The sequence below is a fragment of the Agelaius phoeniceus genome, chromosome 12, assembly GCF_051311805.1.
Source record: "Agelaius phoeniceus isolate bAgePho1 chromosome 12, bAgePho1.hap1, whole genome shotgun sequence".
In the NCBI taxonomy this organism is placed as follows: Eukaryota; Metazoa; Chordata; class Aves; order Passeriformes; family Icteridae; genus Agelaius; species Agelaius phoeniceus.
In genome coordinates this window covers 14,399,878-14,419,477 of record NC_135276.1, presented here as the reverse complement: position 1 = coordinate 14,419,477, position 19,600 = coordinate 14,399,878, and the positions used below count along the sequence as shown (strand labels likewise).

The window sequence follows — 19,600 nt, the reverse complement described above, 5'->3', positions numbered from 1 at the left end:
AAAGGTCAATCAAAGTTTTGGGTCCACCCTGCAATCTGCTGCTCCATCAGGAGTTGAGTTCAAAGCTTGGTCCTGCCAGCAGCTCAACTGGCTTAACTAAGCACAGCAACAAGACATGGCACAAGAGGTCCTCAAAATCCAGCAAAGGAAATATTGCATGCACACACAAACTAGTTGAATGAACTAAAACTCAAAGATGGGATCCACAATAAACTTGCAAGAGAATGTAAGGCTGCTGTGAAATTCAAGAAAATAATTTTACACCATCTGAGCTGACTGCAAGGTTTATTTAAAGAAGCACCAACTTTTGAACTACTTGCAGACAACCTGTAAAGGAGTCTGCATACAGTGACACATCAAGACATCTGGCTTTAACACTGAATTAAGCACATATCTGAACACAATCATCAATATACCAACCTGTGGATCACCAGTTGTGTTGCCTCTTTAATAATACTTACATCATTGAATACAATTGCCAGTAGATGACCCATTAACAAAAAAAAAAAAAAAAAAACCAAAAAAAAAAACAAAAAAAAAAAAAAAACAAAAAACAAAACAAAAAAAAAAAAAAACAAAAAAAAAACAAAAAAAAAAAAAAAAAACAAAAAAAAAACCAACCATTTGTTTCAACTACCTAAGAGGTTGAGGAAAAACATAAAATTCTGTAATATTATTAGCCACAGATCTACAGAAAATTAAGCAGGAAAAGATGAAAAAGAGGTACTGTTACTGTGCTAACTCATCACTTTTGTTCCTAGAAGTCAGAATGGCTATGGCCTTTTCTACATGTTTCCTAGGAGGACATCAAGTAGACACATGATTTTCACCAGCACAGCAGTTGCCATTGGAAATCCAAGCAGACACCAAATCACACAGAGAGAAAATCCTTCAGCCAGTACTTGGGACCTACACTAGGAATTCACTGCAGTAAAACTACTGAACAGATTTGCCTGTTCTCAAAAGATTTGTTCATATACTTGAAGGCTTTGATGTGATCACAGCTGTACAGAAGCTTCTTTGCTTCAGAAATTCCAGGAGAATTGAGGTGAAAAGGGTATTAAAAAAAAGAAAAAAAAGAAAATCAGTAAACCCAGCAGCTAGAAACCCTGTCTGTATCTGATCCCCACCTTCTTGCTGGAGACTAACAAGATTGCAGGAAACAATCACTGTGATTACAATCATTTGCTGAGGCTGTTCATAAAGGCCCCATAAAGGCCACAAGCCAGACTGGCTTTGAATTGCACGAGCACAGAAAGCCCTGAGGAATGATAATTGTGAAAGAATTGTTAAACTTCTGCATACAAAGAAAGACATCTTCTGGTTAAGGTTAGATCTCATCCCTTCATATCCACCAGTGGATGAAAGGTTTCACTCCAGCTGGTATCCCATGCCCACCCCTGTCTTTTTATATCACTGCCTCAGGCCATTTTCAGCATGGGAATGTGAGCCATCATTTGAAGCCACTCCTCACAGAGAACTGACTTGTTAGTTAATTTTATCTCTAGTCATGCTTGAGCAATCTCTTGATAATGTAACAGGGGCTTTTTCCTTATTTAAACAAGAGATGTATCAGCAATGAAACAAAGCAGACAAGAGTTAGGCACAAAAGCAACAACATTAAAGGGCAGATAAGAGAACATGGAAAACCAGCTCTACAATGACACTAAAGTATAACATTCCAACTATCCCACTCTTTTCTTGAGAAATATGGAGAGCCATGTTTATTGGCTATTTTTCAATCTTGTGATCTTTCCAAGAACTTCAAGGAAACAGTATGCTAACACAACATTACACAGCTGCAGCTTTCAGACAGCACAGAATGGGGGATGTTAAACTTATGAGAAGGGTGTGTTTGGTTTTCTGTAAAAGGGGGAAAAACAGGATTCTGCCACAAAGTCCCATGATTTCTGTGTTATCCCTTGCCCCTGTTTGCTCACTGCCTGCTCCAGGAATTTCCCTCTTGCGAAGTTCAAGACCCAGCTGAGCTCTGGTTTCCCTGGCTGCAAGTGACAACTTCCATCTCAAGTTTTCTACCATAAAACAAATTTTGGGATGTAATTAAAAAGCTTTTGAGCACACTGTTCATACCTCAGAAATGGCTCCTCCAACTAATTGCCAATTTCAGTTTTGAAAAGCTCCCAGACAAAGAATCCACTCAGTCAGCCCAATAACCACTAAATCATTTCAGTGGGAGCCTGTGAGGGTTTACAATCTTCATCAAGACCTACAATGTGGGGTTTGTGGGTGGTTTTAAGTTAGTGTGACCTGACCTTCATCAATACAGAGAACAATACCTGGGATTCCCTTAATGAGATCACTTCTAACTCCTTTTTCAAGGATCATGCTGCTCCTTGGGCCCCTGTGCCACCAAAGCACAGGAAGAGGGCAAGGCTTTAAGCAGTGCAGCACTAGTGCATCTGACAGCTGCTGAAGCCTTCCTGTGCACAGCCAGTCCCTCACCATGTCAGTCAAAGCAGGGTGCAAAGACGCTTTTACATTGATAAAATCAGTGTTGCTACCAAGGGGAGACCAAAAGCTGCACTGGGTTGAATACAGACAGGAATAAAACCCTTCTGTCTGACAGACTTGGCAGTTGTCACACAACACCAGGAGATTGCACAAAGCAAGCCTCAAGGAGACAGTGTTGCAGGTTGTTTGCTGAAGAGTTACCTTTCCTAAGCTTGGTCATGCATTCATTATCCATTTGCACACACAGGGATGTATTAACTATGAACACACAATGCAGTTTTGCTAATTAGCTCAATCAGAAAAGACTAAACATATCCCCACTTCCTTAATATGAACCAATTTAAAGACAGTAGTTTATCCCTTCAGGGTAAGGCTGCCTGCCTGATATTTCTATTTAATATTAACGTTGAGTCCACTGAAATTCATGCACAGTATTCTGAAGAAAATGAAGGTTCTGAGTAAGAGGTGGTCTTTATTTAGGTCACTTGCACCAGCAAGTATTTACAAGAACTCTTTCCTCTCTTAGAAAACCACACCCAGCTGCCTTGTCACACTCTTAGACCACAGATTATTCCAGAAATTCTGTTCTGTCCTAGTATCTGCTCCCTTAAGCCCATTTATTCCTTTCCACTTCCCATTGAAAATTCACAATTAATACTTTTGAAAATGCTGAAGTCTTCAGCTTTAATTTACAGACCACCTCCAAATATTATACAGCCCTGGTAAACCAGAAGTCTACAAAGTAAGTAACTCCAGTTGTTTTGATGTTATGCAGAAGACTTAAAATACATATATGTGCAGGTTTTTTTTAAAAAACAATCTTAAAGCAGTTTGAGATCTCCTGGGTATTGATCAAGAACTTTAAATAGAGTAATTAGTCAGGGTTCATTAAAACATGTTTTCATTAGCTTCCCTAGATATTTAATCTGAATTAATTTACCCAGCCACGTGCCCCAGGTATAAATTTTAACCCCTTTAAGCCCAGTTTCCTATAATATGGAAATCTTTTCCCAAGGCTTCACTAAGTCTTTGCCCTATTTTCATTACATGGAAATGAAACATCTCCTCCTTGACTTTACTACCACGCTCCTCAAGAAGGACTTCAGTCACCCAGGTTTTACCTGGATGAGTTGACACTGTTCAAACCTCTCCAAGGATGAGCTTCTCTGGAGCAGGGACTACTGAAACACCTGAAGCTACTCCTAAGCACTGGCACTCACATTCAAGTGCACTGGAACCCACTCCCATTCTCCCTGAACAAAAGCTGTTGTTTTGTTCAGCTGTCCTGGCCAGGGGAGCAGCAGCCTTTAGCAGTGAAGCAGAAAACTATTAGAAATTTATTATCCCTGGATTTAATCTGCTTCTGAGTCACATCAGTGCTCAGTCCATCAGGTGCCCAGACACCCAGCTGTTACCCATCACCACAGCTTATGATGGTAACATGCAATGCCTAGTCCTAACACCATGCCTCATTTCCCCTCCGGAGTATGGGTGCTCATGCTAACATGCTTTTTTAGGGGATTTTTCTCTATCCACTCAGCTCCAAGACTCTTAACCTCACCTTAAGAGAGGTGAACACCTGAAGCAGCCTGGCTTAGCCAGTAAGGCATCACACTTCAGCTTCTCCCAAAAACGCTCTTCCTAGGAGTGTCACAAGGCATGACAGAATAAAGCCAGACATGGCTTTCCCAGGAATGCTCTCTCAAAGCACTCTGCAGAGGTTTTAACACATCACAAAGACAGCATCAAAAGCAGGACAAGAGCAACAAATGTGTATCAAGGGCTGGCTGAAGCATGCAAACCTCCAGGGAATGCTGACCTTACAAACAAGGCACTAGTAAAAGCAGAAAAAACTTCCAGGAAAAGTTCATTATAAGCTTTTAATCATCTTGCCCTGATACAGGATAAATAAATACTTGGTTCAGAAGGGAAAAGTCTAAAATAAATATACAACTGGCCCATATTATTACTGGCACTACTGAATGCCACAGTGTGCAGTGTTAGAAGAGGACAAACTAAATTTTCTACCAGCTGAAACACAGTACTTATCCACTCCTTCCCCAAACCAGCAAAATACATCTTTGAGGCCATCCCTTCTTCAAGAATGAGCATTAGAACAGAGAAAAGCTCTGTGACCAAACAGATTTGCCTCATTTGTTTCCAAACCACTGCAGCAAGATCTTAGGCTGCAAAAGTTGCATGGAATACTTGAAAGCTGTACCAAACATGCACCATTTTATCCAGAGGAACCACTCCCAGGAGAAGAGCTGATCACCTCATTCAGAAACTCATGTTGAAACATTTCTGGATGAGTGACCAGACAGGTCAGCTCACTCCCTAAACAAACAAAAGAAAGACTGTTACTAAAGATATCCTAGCTAAAGCTGTCTCTCCTTCTGGGAATAGGGAAATCCCAAATCCTCAAAGGGCAATTTTAGCTGTAACTGCTGACACATCTCTAGAATACATTCCCCACCTGCCACAGAACTCACTACTGAATTGGATGGACCAATATGGTCCTGCATGTCATTCTGCAGACAGAGCCAACTGCCTCTGCTCTCTACAAAAGTACTGCCTCAGACTTTCAGGATAAACTACTTGAAACACCCACCAAAATCAACATTTAGGACACACTTTCCTCAAAAAAAAGTAAATGGTCAAACAGCATAAATAAAGTCAACTAGGGAGTCTTTTTGTTTTTAAGAAATAAAAAAAAAAAAAAACCAGATAACTCACAACTTGTTTAATAGCTCAGAGGAAGAAAATATACTCAGGTTCACAAGGGTATTCTGCAAAAAATCAAACACCTTATGTAAAGCTGGGCCCCACTCACATATGTACCAATTAGTCAACTACAGCATCTCTTATCCACATAAGAGATGCACATCATTTTAGTTCTGCACTCAATTTATTTAAACTTGGACAAGCCTGACACATGCCAAGATTTAAAACTATTACACTTAATTTAACATTTCAATCCCACGCATCCTTCCCAAGCAACCAAGCTCTGAACACAAAGCAAGCCTGAGGGACTGGCAGTGCAGCCCCCCTGCTCCATTCACCCTAAACCATTTGATAGGATGTTATGTCATGTTATTCAAATCCAAGTGTGACTGACAAGACTCTTCCCTCCTCCAGCAGCTCTCCAGGGAGCAAGGGTTATTTTGGTAACTTTATCTGTTGTTTTCCTCAGCAAGCACTTTCTTCTCAACAGGGAGTTTCATTGATAAAACTACCCAAATGCATCCACAGTGTTAGAGCCAAGGGAGCACTGCAGAATTCCCAAAGTCATGAGCATATTCATCACACATGTACCTCAGGCTCTTACACTCCCAAGCAGATCCACTGACTGCTGCAGGTTACGTGCAACTTCATAAACATTTGCCAGAAACTTGGCAAGACACATCATCTAGAGAATTTGAGGACAAGCTGTCTGTGCCCCTTCCCTCCTCCACAACTATTCCCAGGGTATCTCTGTCACATTAAAAGGAGGAGTTGCAGTTTTCAGGGAAGAGGAATGCCTATGGCAATCAAATCCTAAATATTTACCAGGCATGTGAGTATCAAAACTAAGAACAAATACATTCCTCCACAATGCTGTTTCATGAGAGCCTCAGGCATTTTCGTAGAGAAATAGCATATTACCACTCTTTTAGTCCTAAAATTCCTTTTGGACTAAAATATGCAGCACATTTGTTCTAAAAGAAGGATGAAGCACCATTTCAATCCCACAATGTTTTTAAGACTCTGAGATGCTACAGGCAAAAGAAATTGTTCCATATTTTTACAAAGCATTTCCATGGATTAAAGCTAGCAACAGACTGCAAGAAAGGATGTCAAACGTGGAGTAACTCAGACTGACACACAGGGTCCTGTTATCTTTTGATACAGCAAGTCTTGCAAGAAAATGTTAAACATGTTCATATCTTTTATTGTAAGGAAGAACAAACAAAGAATTATAGAATCATCCAGGTGAGAGTCTAATTAAAAAAAACCCAATGCAATCTGCTCATGATTAAGAAGAGACACTACTCATTCCCAGGACTGTAGGGGCAAAGCTCAACTGTTTCGGAACATGCCACACTGAAAAGTAAAAACAAACTCCAGCAAAGCTCACCTCTGCTCATGGCAAGGAGACAGACTCACTGCCAGCCCACGCTCTCAGCCTGCACACCACTCCAGTGCTGCCAAAGTGCTGCAGCTCAGGAAACCAAAGCACAGTTATTTGAACCAGCAGCTCCCAAAGTGTTGCAGGATCCTACCCCACCTCTCATCCAGGCAAACTGGATGGCTCTACAGGAAACTCCACAGAAATGGGAACTGATGTGGAAGTTGCTCTCCTGCTCACACACCTTGCTCAAGGTGCAAGATGTGCTGTAGTCAGGGAGCAGCTAACAACTACCACTGCCTGGAACACCAGGACAGAAAGGATTTCTATACCCTCCAAGTCACTGTTATTCTGGAATTTCCACCTGATCGTGTTCCTCTTCCAAGGAAAGGCAACATCTTTCTGTTGTTACTATGTCCAACTGAAAACCTTGGAACTTCAAGATAAATCCTTCCATGGACAAAATCCCAGCAATATGCTATGAGATCCAAGAAATTCTAATCAAAGTCTCTTGTTTGTTTCTCTGCAAAATGAGTATTTTTCCCAGCTACTGCTTTCACAATCACCACCAATTGTGTGATTTATCAGTGTTATCAGGAATATTACAGTTTATTGCTATGAAAATATGTACCTTCCAGACAAGAACAAGCTGGAATGATTGTTCCTGTACTTTGCTCTGGAAAGTCTTAATTAGATGACTTGACTAGCATAGTTTTGAATCATATGAAAAATTCCAAGCTAAAACAAACAACCAAACAAAAACAGTGTCCACTTTGGTTGTTAATGATGGCTACAGGCTCAGCTGCTCAACACAAGCCCACTGCTCTAGTATCCCATGAGAGGCAAGAGTCCCAGCTGGAAAACAATGGCAAAGAGCACTGTCAGCCTGTGGCTGCATCCTCTCAGCTTCTGCACAGCAGTTTCTAAAGAGAATAACCCTGACATTGTCCTTCCCTCTGCTTCAAGGGGGCTTCATGACACGGGAAGTGGCTGTGCTGTTCAATTCTCCATCTGCCCCAACCTCCTTGGATAAAGATGCTCATCTCCTAACAACCCATGCAGCTTCCCTGTCCACGTGGCTTCAGATTCACCAGGAGGAAGCTCATTGCTGAAGGCCTGGATTCAGGTCTGAAGTGCTACCAATGGATCAAAGCCCAGAGAGGTTTGATCCATTGGCAGATGGTTTGATCAAAAGGCAGAACAAAGCAATGAGCTCTACAAATATGAGAGCGAATAGCACTGTACTCACACTGCCCAAATTTTACTCATGTGCAGTGTTTTGATGGCTTTGAGGCAATATTTTAGATACTCTTCAAATATGATCTCTTGACATATTTTATAGCTTTTAATGCTAAAAGAAGTGTGTAACATACAAAGAAAGAACTTAGAAAACCATACCAAAGCCCAAAAGGGCTATTTAGGACTACTTTCAGAAGCACTGGCTTCCATAGTAGTGGATCATAACATAAGCCAGCCTCCACAAGTTTATTTTAAATGGCTCCTGAGGAAAAAAGCTCAGTTCAGAAAGAGTCTTCTGGCCCAATTTAAAATCATAACAATCACAACATATGAAATAATACTCTGCCTTAAAACTTGAGACAAATATTTTAAGATATACAAAGGTTCTCCAATACTGTAATGTCTAACAGCCTCTAAGCTACTCTGCTGCCTTTTCTTAACACCTTCCTTTTTTACCATTCTTGCTCAAATAGCTTCATATTAGGTTCACAGAAGGGATTTTTTTTTAACCTAAAACTTTGATCTCCTAGGCAAGATCCTAATTCCAAATTTGTGATCCCAGCAGCAAAGCACATGTTTACAGTCAGAGATTAAACTCCTACTCTCAACTGACAAATGATCACTTGAAGATGACAACAATATGCTGCCACATTATTAAAAGTTATTCATGATGTACAGCTCTAAGCAATAGAAATGTTTTAGCTATTCCATTTCCCCTAAACCAATCCAGACACCACTCTGGATAACACAACTGTGATAGGATAAAACCCAGCAGGTTAAGTGAGCACTGATTCTCATCTTCTCTTCCAACTATACAACAGAGAAATTCAAGTTGAATCTTCCTCCTGGCTTCATGCCCACCTGAGCCCACCTGAGCTCTCCAGCATTCTTAGAAAGTTTCTTAGAAAATGTCTTTTTCAAGTATTCTAAGATACTGTGAACCTCAGTGAGTAAAATTGACATTAGAGGATAACATTTACTAAACAATCTTGGAGACCATCACAAAGTTATGATGGGTTTCACTGGAATGCCTCGAGGGAGGAAAGTATATGGGGAAATTACTTTGGGAAGACCTGACATACAAAGAGAAGCATTTAAATTCCATCAACACCCTCCCTAGCAGAACAAGTTTAGACTATGGTTTTATAGAAGAGGATGCTGGAAGTCTTCACAAATGCCTGGAGGAGGGGAGGGAAACCAACAACCCTGTAGTTTGTGGTTTGCTGTATGTTTTTCCACTTTGTGTAAGCATTACCTGTGAGTTGCTCATGGAAAGGAAGCCAACATAGCCTCAGAGCACGTGAGAAGGATTTGATGTGGACAAGCTCAAGCCACACTGCTGAGTGCCTGAGCTGGAACAAACCCTGCATTATTCCAGGCAGCTCTGCCCAAGACAGTGCTGCTATTTCTGGAGTCAGAGGTGAGAGCATTATCAGTGATGGTTCACCATATGTGTATGTCTGCTACAGCACAGACAACAAAGGAAAAACATGAAACACTGCAAAGCTTTGTATTCTGTGAGGGAAGTACAGAATCCCATCATTCCTACAGCTAGCAGGACATATACATCTAATTAAGGCTATTAACAGTAACATTAAAATGAGTGTACATCTTCAGAGATGTGAATCAGTAGAGGGAAATGCTCCCTAGAAGCATCCCTTCCCAGGTGATTCCTAGAGACAGGACAGGCATACACCATGGGAGTCTCATTCCAGCACTCTGTTTCATAAAAATGCAGGAAAGATTTACAACATAAAAACTGTTTCAACCTTTTCCTTTTTTTTAGCTTTAAAACCTGGTGGTGCTTCATACAACCGATCAGAAACAATTGAAGATGGGTGTTGATCACTGCCTGGAAGCCTCCAGTTAAAAAGCAAGCAATGTTACTACAGTCACAAAATCTTTGACCTCTGCTGCAGAGTCAGCTCTATAGACTTCAGAAAGTTAAGACAGATGCTAACACAAATTTGAATACCTGTGTCATAATGAGAGATCCACCCCTCACACATCTCAGATTTTGAAGCAAAAAACAGTGTGTGTTCCTAGAAGCAGTTCAAAAGGAAAAGTCAAGAAAGGAATTGGGGCTGTTAGTTGAAGGGAATTTGTGGATGCCTCATCCCTGGAATTGTGCAGGGACTTGGAGCAACCTGATCTAGTGGAAGGTGTTTGTGTCCATGAGACAAGCTTTAAGCTCCCTTCCAACCACCCTATGGTTCTACAATTCTATCACCAAAAAAGCATCCAAGTCAACACAATGTCATAAGTGAATAACAAAATAAAATGCTTGACACATAAAACTAGAATCAACAGTTCTCTGCACCTGCAGTTAATCAGGGCCTTGTATAGATGGGGACAATTTTGACTAGCCTGTCTGAATTTTACAAGAGGATCACATTAATATTGATTTGTTTAGATCACCATGAACACAGCTGAAGAACTGCAGTCTCGTGAACAATTCCTGTTGCAAATTATGACAACTGCAGAGTTGCAGTGATTTTCTTTGAAAGTAGTTAATTTTTCTGATTTTGCAACGTACATAGGCCACAGAGACAGATATAATCCCCAAAATCACCTTGATAAGGAAAGAGCTTTACTGCAAGTTTCTTCCAGATGTTATTTCAACTCAGCTGAGAACAGCCGAACTAAAGTTGACTCAGCTCAAATCAAATCTGGACTGTCACAGAAAGTCCATAAGCCAAGCAGGTTTGGGTTTGCTGTCTTTTGTTTAATTCCATCAAAACCTTTTTGTAGGGCAATTACTTCAACACTTAGAAGAATGCATGCTCTGCTGAGTTTGTTTTGCAGTTCACTTGGTGCGAAGTATTTTAGCCTGCAATAACAGAACAGTGTAGAAAAGAAAGCCTCAATTAGCAAACTACTGAGCATGATGAAGGCTGGTGAGCTTCCTATTAAGATTCAAAAGATCTAGACAGCAAACTTGCTACCAGATTAAGCTAGTCATTACTTTTTAAACAAAAGACAGCACATTTGCCTGATTGATTTTGCATAGCAGGGCTATAAGAGCTATTTGGTATTAACCCACACTGTTACATATAAGTACTTAATTACATCAGCATAACCACTTGCATTCTCCAAAAGAGATTTAAAACTCCTGAGAATCAACTAAGGAAACTACAAGAAGTTTTCCACAAAAGAGCACACAGTTCTACCACTAGGAAAGGAGTAAAATACTCCAGGTATGTAGAGAAACCAGGAAAACATTACATTAACTACCTTTTGCCATATCAGCAATTCTCAGCAATGCATTGCTTCAGGTAAACACACACAAAAAAAAACCCAAAAAAACAAATGCAGCATATAGTCATTTCTGTTCTGCATGATGATGGTCATTTTTCCCTATGGTGTTACTTGGCAAAAGGGACATTCCATGTATACCTTTAGGCTTTAGGCTTCTGTTACTAAAGGCATCAGGTGTTCAGTTTAAGGCAAAATTGCAGACATTGCAAACAAGAAATGCACTCTAATGCTAACAGGTGAAACCTAAGCTCACAAAGCTGTAAGATCTACAAGACACACTTATGTAAAGGGAAAAAAATTAAATAAACTCATGCACAAAATCCTTAAAGACAGCACAGAGAAAAAGGACACCTCTAACTCCTGAAGGAGATTCCTCAGCTCAGAGCTGCAGACATTCAGACACCAGCATTCCAGGACAGTTTTTATGAATGTCACCCCTGCTCAGAAGTGGAACAGGATGGGTTTTTATCTCTTGTCTTGATGAAAAAAGGTTGCAATTATGCCACAAGCTAGCACCAGGGAAAACAGGATCTCTGCTCTTTACTTAATGCACTGTGATGGATACTGATAAACTGAGCATCCAGAAAATCAAGGTATCCCATGATAACAGAAAATTATCAGCTAACAGAATTGAAAAATTTTAGTGCCATAGCAACCAACTTCACAGACTTTAAAATTGAATTAGTCAGAAGATCAAAAAGAAAAAACTATTTTAAAGCAAGATTTCAAATAAAAAGGCAATTACCTAGCCCTTTTATTCATCTAATTCTTTGGGGTATATTATTAGGAAGAATAACTGCAAAGCTTTTTCCAAAGCAAGTGTGCATTTTCCCAAGACCAAAGAAGCAGAATCCACTGGAAAAGTGGTGCATGCATGCAGGAAAGCTACACTATAAAGAACACCTAGTCATCTCTGCACTAGAAAACAAATACAGTACTTTATTTGCCAAGAATAATCCCTCTTCAAAACATTCTGTTCCAACCATGACAACCCAAAGCAGCACCAGAGAGATCTCCTTTCCTCCAGCACAAGGGAAGGAGAGAGTGCATGCAAAACACAGCCTGGCTGTACCTGTCTGTACTGTAACAACTGACCAAGCCTTTGCTTTTCTATATATTCAGCTATTTAGCTCAGGAAATCACCTCCCCCCTCCCTCCTGGCTTTCTCAGTGCACCCTGAGCCAAGCCCAGGCTGCACAGCCTGCATGGAACTTTATTTCTTGCCTTGTATTTCCCCTCCTTTTCTCCTTGGTATGCAGAGCTGCAGCAGGCCAGCAGTGCCAGCCTGCTGGAGGAAGCAGACCTGTAAGATAATCTCTTTTACTGAGCCAAACATCCCAGGCCAAACTGATATACAACCTGCTACCACAAGTAGCAGCCTGCCAAGAACAGCACAGAATAAAGGAAAACAAATCCACCCCCTAAAAAAACCTCACAAAAATAATTCTCTTTGATAAGAAAAAGGATATGAAGGACTAAACCTGTGCTCAATGCTCTGTTCACAAGACATTCAGCCCAGCACCTGGAATGAGAGACCATCTTCCCCTCTATTCAGCTCACATATGGCTTCAGCAAGAAGAAAAGAGTACTTTTAAATATTCTTCATCCTGAGATGAAGCCAAAGGCTGATGCCAAAGTAACCAACCTAAAAACAAATCAAACTTTTAAAGCATATTTAGTATTTTACTTTAAGACTTAACTACAAAAGCCAGGAGGAAACTGGGCTTACACTATCCAAACAGAAGGGAAAAAGAGAACCTCAGAATAAAAATGCAGCTGATCTTGGGTAAGAAGCCAAGCTTCAGGAGAAAAATCTTCAGTGCTCCTTGCCTTCCTGTTGCTCATGCGTTTTTCAAAACTTAATCATCTCATTCATTTCTCCTAGGTCCAGCCACTCTCTTCCATTGATTTGGATAGTCCATCTTCCATTTCATGAATTTTAAAAGCAGGAGGGACTGTATTCACAATTCAAATTAATTTGCATCTACCACAAAGCATTGTAAATTCTTCATTAAATTCCATTTAAGACAGAACTGTATCTGAAAATTTCTAATTCAGATGTCACAGGCTTCAACTCACAGAGCCAAATTACAGAGCAATAATTAACCTCTTAAAACTGCAACACAGTTTTTCCTTAAGTTAGCTCAACTCCAACTATATTGGTAAGAATTCTCCTTTTATCCTTTTATTTTTCTCAAGAAAGTAGCAGTTCTTAAACTCCTATGTCCTTTTCAGATTGTGAATGATCAGCAGGTCACTATCCTTTAGAAAGAAGGGAAAATGTAAGCAAAGCCCTTGGCAAGGCTTAAGGTACATCTTTCAGGTTTCTGATCATTGCCTTTAAAAAAACCCAACCCTTTGAGTGTTAGTATGTGAACCAATGATAATGCTGTAGGCACTGCAAGAGTACCTCTGGAATACTAACTGCCTGCTCCTTTGCAATAATAATGATTAGAGAACCAGAACAGCCTCCATCCCACAGCCACACACTTACCAGCCAAGGAACAGGAAGCTTCTTACAACTTGAACAGGCAATTTTTTAAAACAGCTCACCTGAAGGCCAGGGAGAATTCCTGGGGATTTTGGGGAAAAAAACTCCCTAAGTGCTGAAAGAGATGGTCAACCCTGCCAGGAGTGTCTTCATCACTGGCATTTCCTAAGAACTAGCCTAACCTCACACTATGATAATCCACAGCCCTCAATTACTTGGAGCTCTGGACAGGTAACCAGTCATTTGCTGCCACAAATGAGACCTCTCAAAAAAGGAACTTTAAATGCCAGCCTCCATCTGTGCATAGGAAAACAGAGAGATGGAATAACAGTACGTGCTCAAATATAACATAATGTCATATGTTGAGTCAAACAAAACCTTTGACCTGGAACTCAATAAATTAGGGAGATAAAAAAGAGGAAAAATAAAGTAAAATGAGCTACTGTGACAGATCACACTCATCTACCTCAATGCAAGCATAAAGATTAAGGGAAGCCTTTACATTTCCAATCCATTTACCAAAAAGGTAGAAACACTAGAGAACCAGGACAAGGACTGGGAACACACAATTTTTCCTACAATTACAGTATAACTCAAAGAGATGAAGACCCCAAGCATGCATTACTGTCTGGTTTCTATTCTCCATATATAATTTTAAAACAAGTAATTTCACTGACACTATTTTATCAGATCACTTAAGGAGCTCAGGTACACACAAAGTGAGGAATAAAACATTTAAATGGAAGAAATATGACAGTTCCCAACCTGTCAATGGTACACACTCCTCAGTCCATTAAGTCACATCAAATGAATTTTCTGGCCTTTTACACCAAGTACAATACTGAAATAACAGGAAAAATACTATTCTTGAAATACACAGCCTTCATGGTAACTTGTTTTGCTCTTAATGCAATCTGCAGCACTGGGAGAGTCCTATTTTTTCCAGAAGGCAGAGCATTAAGGCTCAATTACACTCTCTTTGCCATAAAGTAGTTACCAAAGAAACGGAACCACTCAGGATGAAGAAAGTAGCAGGAGGCCAAAACTTTGATCTCTAATCCCATCTTAACCACAACTGTTTGGTCTAGAAAAAATACTTAGCCTTTAATGCATTAACATGATACAAAACAATATCATGCTATAAATATTGCACAATCTTTATAAGGGCAATGCTCAACAATTAAGGTATCAAATTCACTCACCAATTAACCAGATGTAATGTAGGTTTTAAAAGTAAAATTATGCTACACTAGTAAACCAGATAAGAGACCCACAGTAGATAAGATTATTTTCATCCCTTTTAATGTTTCCCACCTCAAATTCAACAACTTGGTCATGCTTCAAATGCAAATCATCATTAATCAAGCAAAAATCGTTACCTAGCAAATATATTAATATTTCATAGGTTTATTTATACTTTAACCACCATGCAAATCAGTTTAACAGGCAACCCACAAAAAAAGGGCTTAAAGGCTGCAGCCTATGCTCAGTGAAATGCAAGCTCTGAAGTCTTTCCAGAAACAGGCTCACAACCTGAATCCTTCCAGGAAAAAAATCACTTTGGAACACAAATTTTAAAAATATACATATACACTACCCCTTTCTACTCCTTGTATATCGTGACATAGAATGATGTGAATAATAATTAAAATCTTGATGATAAAATTTAAGTCACCCAAAAGTGTAATATATCCAGTGCATAAATACTTCTAACAAGAAGGAAGTTAATTCACCTGCAAAATGCACCAAAAAAATAGGGTTTACTCTATTTTCTGATTATGGTCAAAAATGTTTAAGCCGAGTAGCTCTGACCATGACCATTTCCTTCTACAATCAAGGAGCATCCTTCTACTACAAAAGGAAAGAGGACTCTGCACTACATTAATTAAACATTTCTTTGACTCAGTGGAAAAATCAGTGGTAAAAAGTATTTGATATCAGTCTGGGGATCTAACTATTTTTTCTTCAAGAATGCTAAAAATACACAGTGCTTAGATAACTCTTTTGATAATACTTTAAACTGACAGCCCACCAATAACCTCCCAAAACCAAAACTTTCAAATTTACTATTTGGGGGTTTGGCTTAGGTGGGTTTTTTCATTTGTGTAGGGTTTTGGGTAGGGAGTTTGGGGTTTTTTTACTATTTTCTTTGTGCCAGACTGTTCTTTACTGAATATTTGTGTTAAACTACTTCTTTCAACATTTGCCTTACAAGTTGGGCTCCTGTACCAGTCAACCATTGAATCAAAACTCCTGCTCCTTTAGATTTAAAACTACCCAATGAAAGCAAGGGAAGATGTACTTCAAAGACAGCCACTCCTAGAAATCAGCAGATACCAAAACCATGTGATTGCACTCACACTGACTAACAAAACACCTCTTTTCTCTATATTTTATGGACTGAAAAAGAATGTTTCATATAGTTGTTTCTCCCAGTTATTCGTATTTAGAAGTATCCTAGCCTGCTTGTATGACACTAAGAAAAATCAATGGATAATCCTCATAGTAACACTCCCAGTTTCAACCTGAATTTTCTCCACTTTAGAGAAACATTTCTTATGAAAAAAGTAAGATTACCTTAAACATCTAGAGAAAGAAAAGGCTCCTTCTGCAGCCTAACTGCATCTAAAAATCTTACCTGCTCCTTGCAGCACTGTCCACACACTGCCCTCACTGAGAGCATCACACAAAACAACTCCCCAAATCTCCACTTACTATAGCCTGACTGGTTTTAAGTGGGCTGTATGACTCAGAATAAATCCTCACCCATTTTAAAACGTAATTGTCACTTTTCTGGTATTATCCAAACAAGCAGTCAGATGCTCTAGAGTCAAAAGTAAAAGTTATATCAACAACAGTCAATATGTCACTTATTTCCTCTGCCGTCATCTCCAATGCAAAGGAAACGTCTGAGACAACATCTGACCCCATTCCCAATCAGCTGAAATGCTACTCAATGTTTACAACTCATGACTTTTATTCACAGTCTAAATATCAAGTGTTAAACAGTAGGGATACACAGAAGTCAGCTATTTTAATTTATTTCTCAGAGCAGCACCCTGTGAAGTCATTTTTACGTCAGGATGCAGCCCATCACATCAGTGTTACTGGGCAAACTGCTGAGAGTGGAGACCAGCTGAGAGTGCTCTTTGCAGGCTGACAGACAAATAAGGACAAGGCCACAGAGTGACACCTCCAGAGAAAAAATTCAATCCAAAAGAGCCCTGAGATGTCCTGTTGATGCCTGGGATGTCACCCAGGGAAAAACTCACCTTCGGCACTGGGCATCAGGCAGCACTACAGCTAGACAAGACCAGCAGCCAGCAAACTACTGACATCAAGGCAGGCTTAGGAATGGGAAAAGGAAAACCACAAGCAGACATAACATTCTCTCAGGAGATATGCAGAGCCAACATAAGGGTTTGTACTTGCTGAAAATAAAGCGTGATGTAAAACATTCCTTCACCTTCGATTTGATCTTATCCCTCTCCCTGCACAGCCCTGTGTACCAGCCCTGCACTCACCCCCTCTGTGCTTTAACTCAGAAAAATTACAAAACTATTCCAGCAGAAAACCGATAAACTAGACCACAAAAGAGTTCACCTCGCTAAAATGGCAGAAAACCAACAAGCACTGGAACTGTGAAAAGAGTAGGGAGGGGCTATGCAACTGGAAAGAAAGGAACAACAAGAGCTTGCCTTTTTGGCAGGCTGGCAGCTTGTGAGGCACTGCCTGTGAGGTCAGCTTCCGAGATCCTCTCAGACAGGATGCCTACCTAAAATGGGGCCAAAAGATCCCAGACAGGGGAAAGGAACAGCAAGGGGCAAGTTACTCATAAAGCACATATGGGAGCATTTCATACCTGTGACAGATGTTGAAGCAGGACTCATTGAAAACACCTACCACGAGTGTCTTACTAACTACTCACCCAAAATTAAAACATGAAGTTAGATTAAAATCCAAATTAGCTTTGCATTTTAAGCCAAAAGTAATCACTGACACTTACTGGTTCAAGACTCCCTTCAATTAGAGTAACCATTGCCACTGCCATCTGCTGTCCCCATAAAAACGGATGAGAAACGAGCCCAGGTTTTTCCTAATCGCATTCCCTATTGGGCAAAACACCATTAAAACTGACCCAGCCTGGCATTCCCGGATTCTACAGCAGAGAAGCCAAGAATACACAGACCTCGAGACCACGACGGCTCACTAAAGGCACGTCCCGCACAGGCTGCTTCGAAATGAGCCCAGGAATGAATGAAAAGATGGAGCCGGAAGACTCGGAGGAGGCAACTCAGTTTTTTCTTGAACTGGACTTAAAACTGCTCACGACAGGTGTTTCAGAACAACACAGATTGCCCCGCTAACCTCCCCATAAAGTCAGCTACGTCTAACGATTATATATCGAGTTTCATACAGGCACAACCGAGGACTGGAAAGCAGCCGCCTCTGAAGCCGAGTTTTAGGCGAAGGTGGGAACCCGAATGTGAAAAAACATCTCAGGTCACTGCTGTTGCGAGCACGGCGCCTTCACTCCGCACTACGCGGGCTGGGCTCTCCCAGACCTCCAGAAACGAATCACCCCGCAAGGCACCGGAGCCAGAACACAAAGCCATCCCCCGAGAGCGCTCCCTGCCCGGAGGGCGCTGCGCGGGCGGCAGCGCGGAGCCCCGAGGTGCGGATGAAGGGGAGCTGCTCTCCGGAGTCCTCACGGCCACCCTGCAGGCAGCTCGCTCCTCTGGCGGAGCTCCGCAGCGCAAACCCCGATCTTTAAAACACAAACCATGAGGGAAACGCGGGGCGGCGGCGCGGCGGGGCGCGGACCCGGCTCTTTGTTCGCCGCCGCGGGCAGGCCCGGCCCGGCCCCGGGCCCGACCCTCACCTCGCGGACATCCTGCAGGCACTCGAGCACGGCGAGGTTGTTGGCCCAGCTGTGCTTGGAGCAGAGCCGCACCACGTCCTCCCGGCACACCGCCTCCTCCGACAGCTTCCACCCGCTGCCCGACCCGCCGCCACGGGCACTCCGCGGGGCAGCCGGGCCCGGTCCCCCCGGCTGCCCCGCTCCGGGCAGAGCACCGGCGGGACCGGCAACGCCGGCAGCAGGGCTGGACGCCGCCGGCCGCGCCGCCAGCGCCAGCAGCAGGAGCAGCGCCGGGCCCGGGCAGCGGCTCCGGACACGTCCGCACGGCGCCATCTTGGATTCGCCACCTCCGGCGTCTGCCCGCCCACCCCGCGGCACGCACGGCGTATGCAAATCAGCGCGCCCGTGACGTCGCCCCAGCGGGACGCGCCCCTTTCCTGGTGAGGGGGCGTGGTCCGTTCTGGCCCCTCCTCCAGCACGCGCGGTGGCCCCGCCTCGGCCGTTGTCGCCTCAGGAGGACGAGGCGCCACCTCAGGAACCACCGCGGCTCTGTGGGCCCGACGGCCCTCGCCGCCCCGCCGGTCTCCAGCACCTCCCTAGCGGCCTCGCAGCCCCTCGGCGGTCCCGCAGCCTTTCAGGGGACCTCGGCACCTCCCAGCAGCCCCGCACCCCCTCAGCCGCTCCGCAGCCCCTCAACGGTTCCCGCAACGGCTCCCGGATCCCCTCAGCGGCCTCCGCGACCCCTCAGCCAGGCAGGGCGACACTGCCGAACCAGCGGCGGTGCCGGGAGGCGAGGAACCGAGCCTGGGCGTGCTCAGCCTGCTGGGAAGGCAGCAGCCAGTCCCGCATCTCCCTCAGCAGGTGTCCGATAGCTGAGGTGAGGTTTTGCCCGAAATCCCATTTCCCACTCGCACTTCGGCTGCCCAGGAACTGAGGAGGTAGGAGACGTAATGGGGAAACTGAACTTTGCGGATGACAGTGTTAGTGAGCTGAACGAGGAACCACGTCTGGACAAGGATGAACAAATACAGAAATACAAAGAGGAATTACAGAAGAACGAACAGAAAATGCAGGCGATCAAAGCAAAAATTAAGAACACTGAAGAAGAAATGCAGGAGATCAAAGAAAAAATAGAGAAGAATGAAATAAAAATACTGGAGTACAAAACAAA

At 42.4% G+C, this 19,600-nt stretch overlaps 1 protein-coding gene across 1 annotated transcript in view; it reads right to left on the bottom strand.

Annotated features, from left to right (window-relative positions):
• GLG1 (golgi glycoprotein 1) overlaps window positions 1–18,807 on the bottom strand; it is an 81,406-nt gene extending 62,599 nt beyond the window's left edge. The window contains exon 1 of the mRNA XM_054640559.2: window positions 18,451–18,807. Within this exon, the coding sequence (XP_054496534.1) occupies window positions 18,451–18,762 (312 nt within the window). The 5' untranslated portion in view covers window positions 18,763–18,807. The remainder of the gene's footprint in view (window positions 1–18,450) is intronic.
• Window positions 18,808–19,600: the final 793 nt, after the last annotated feature.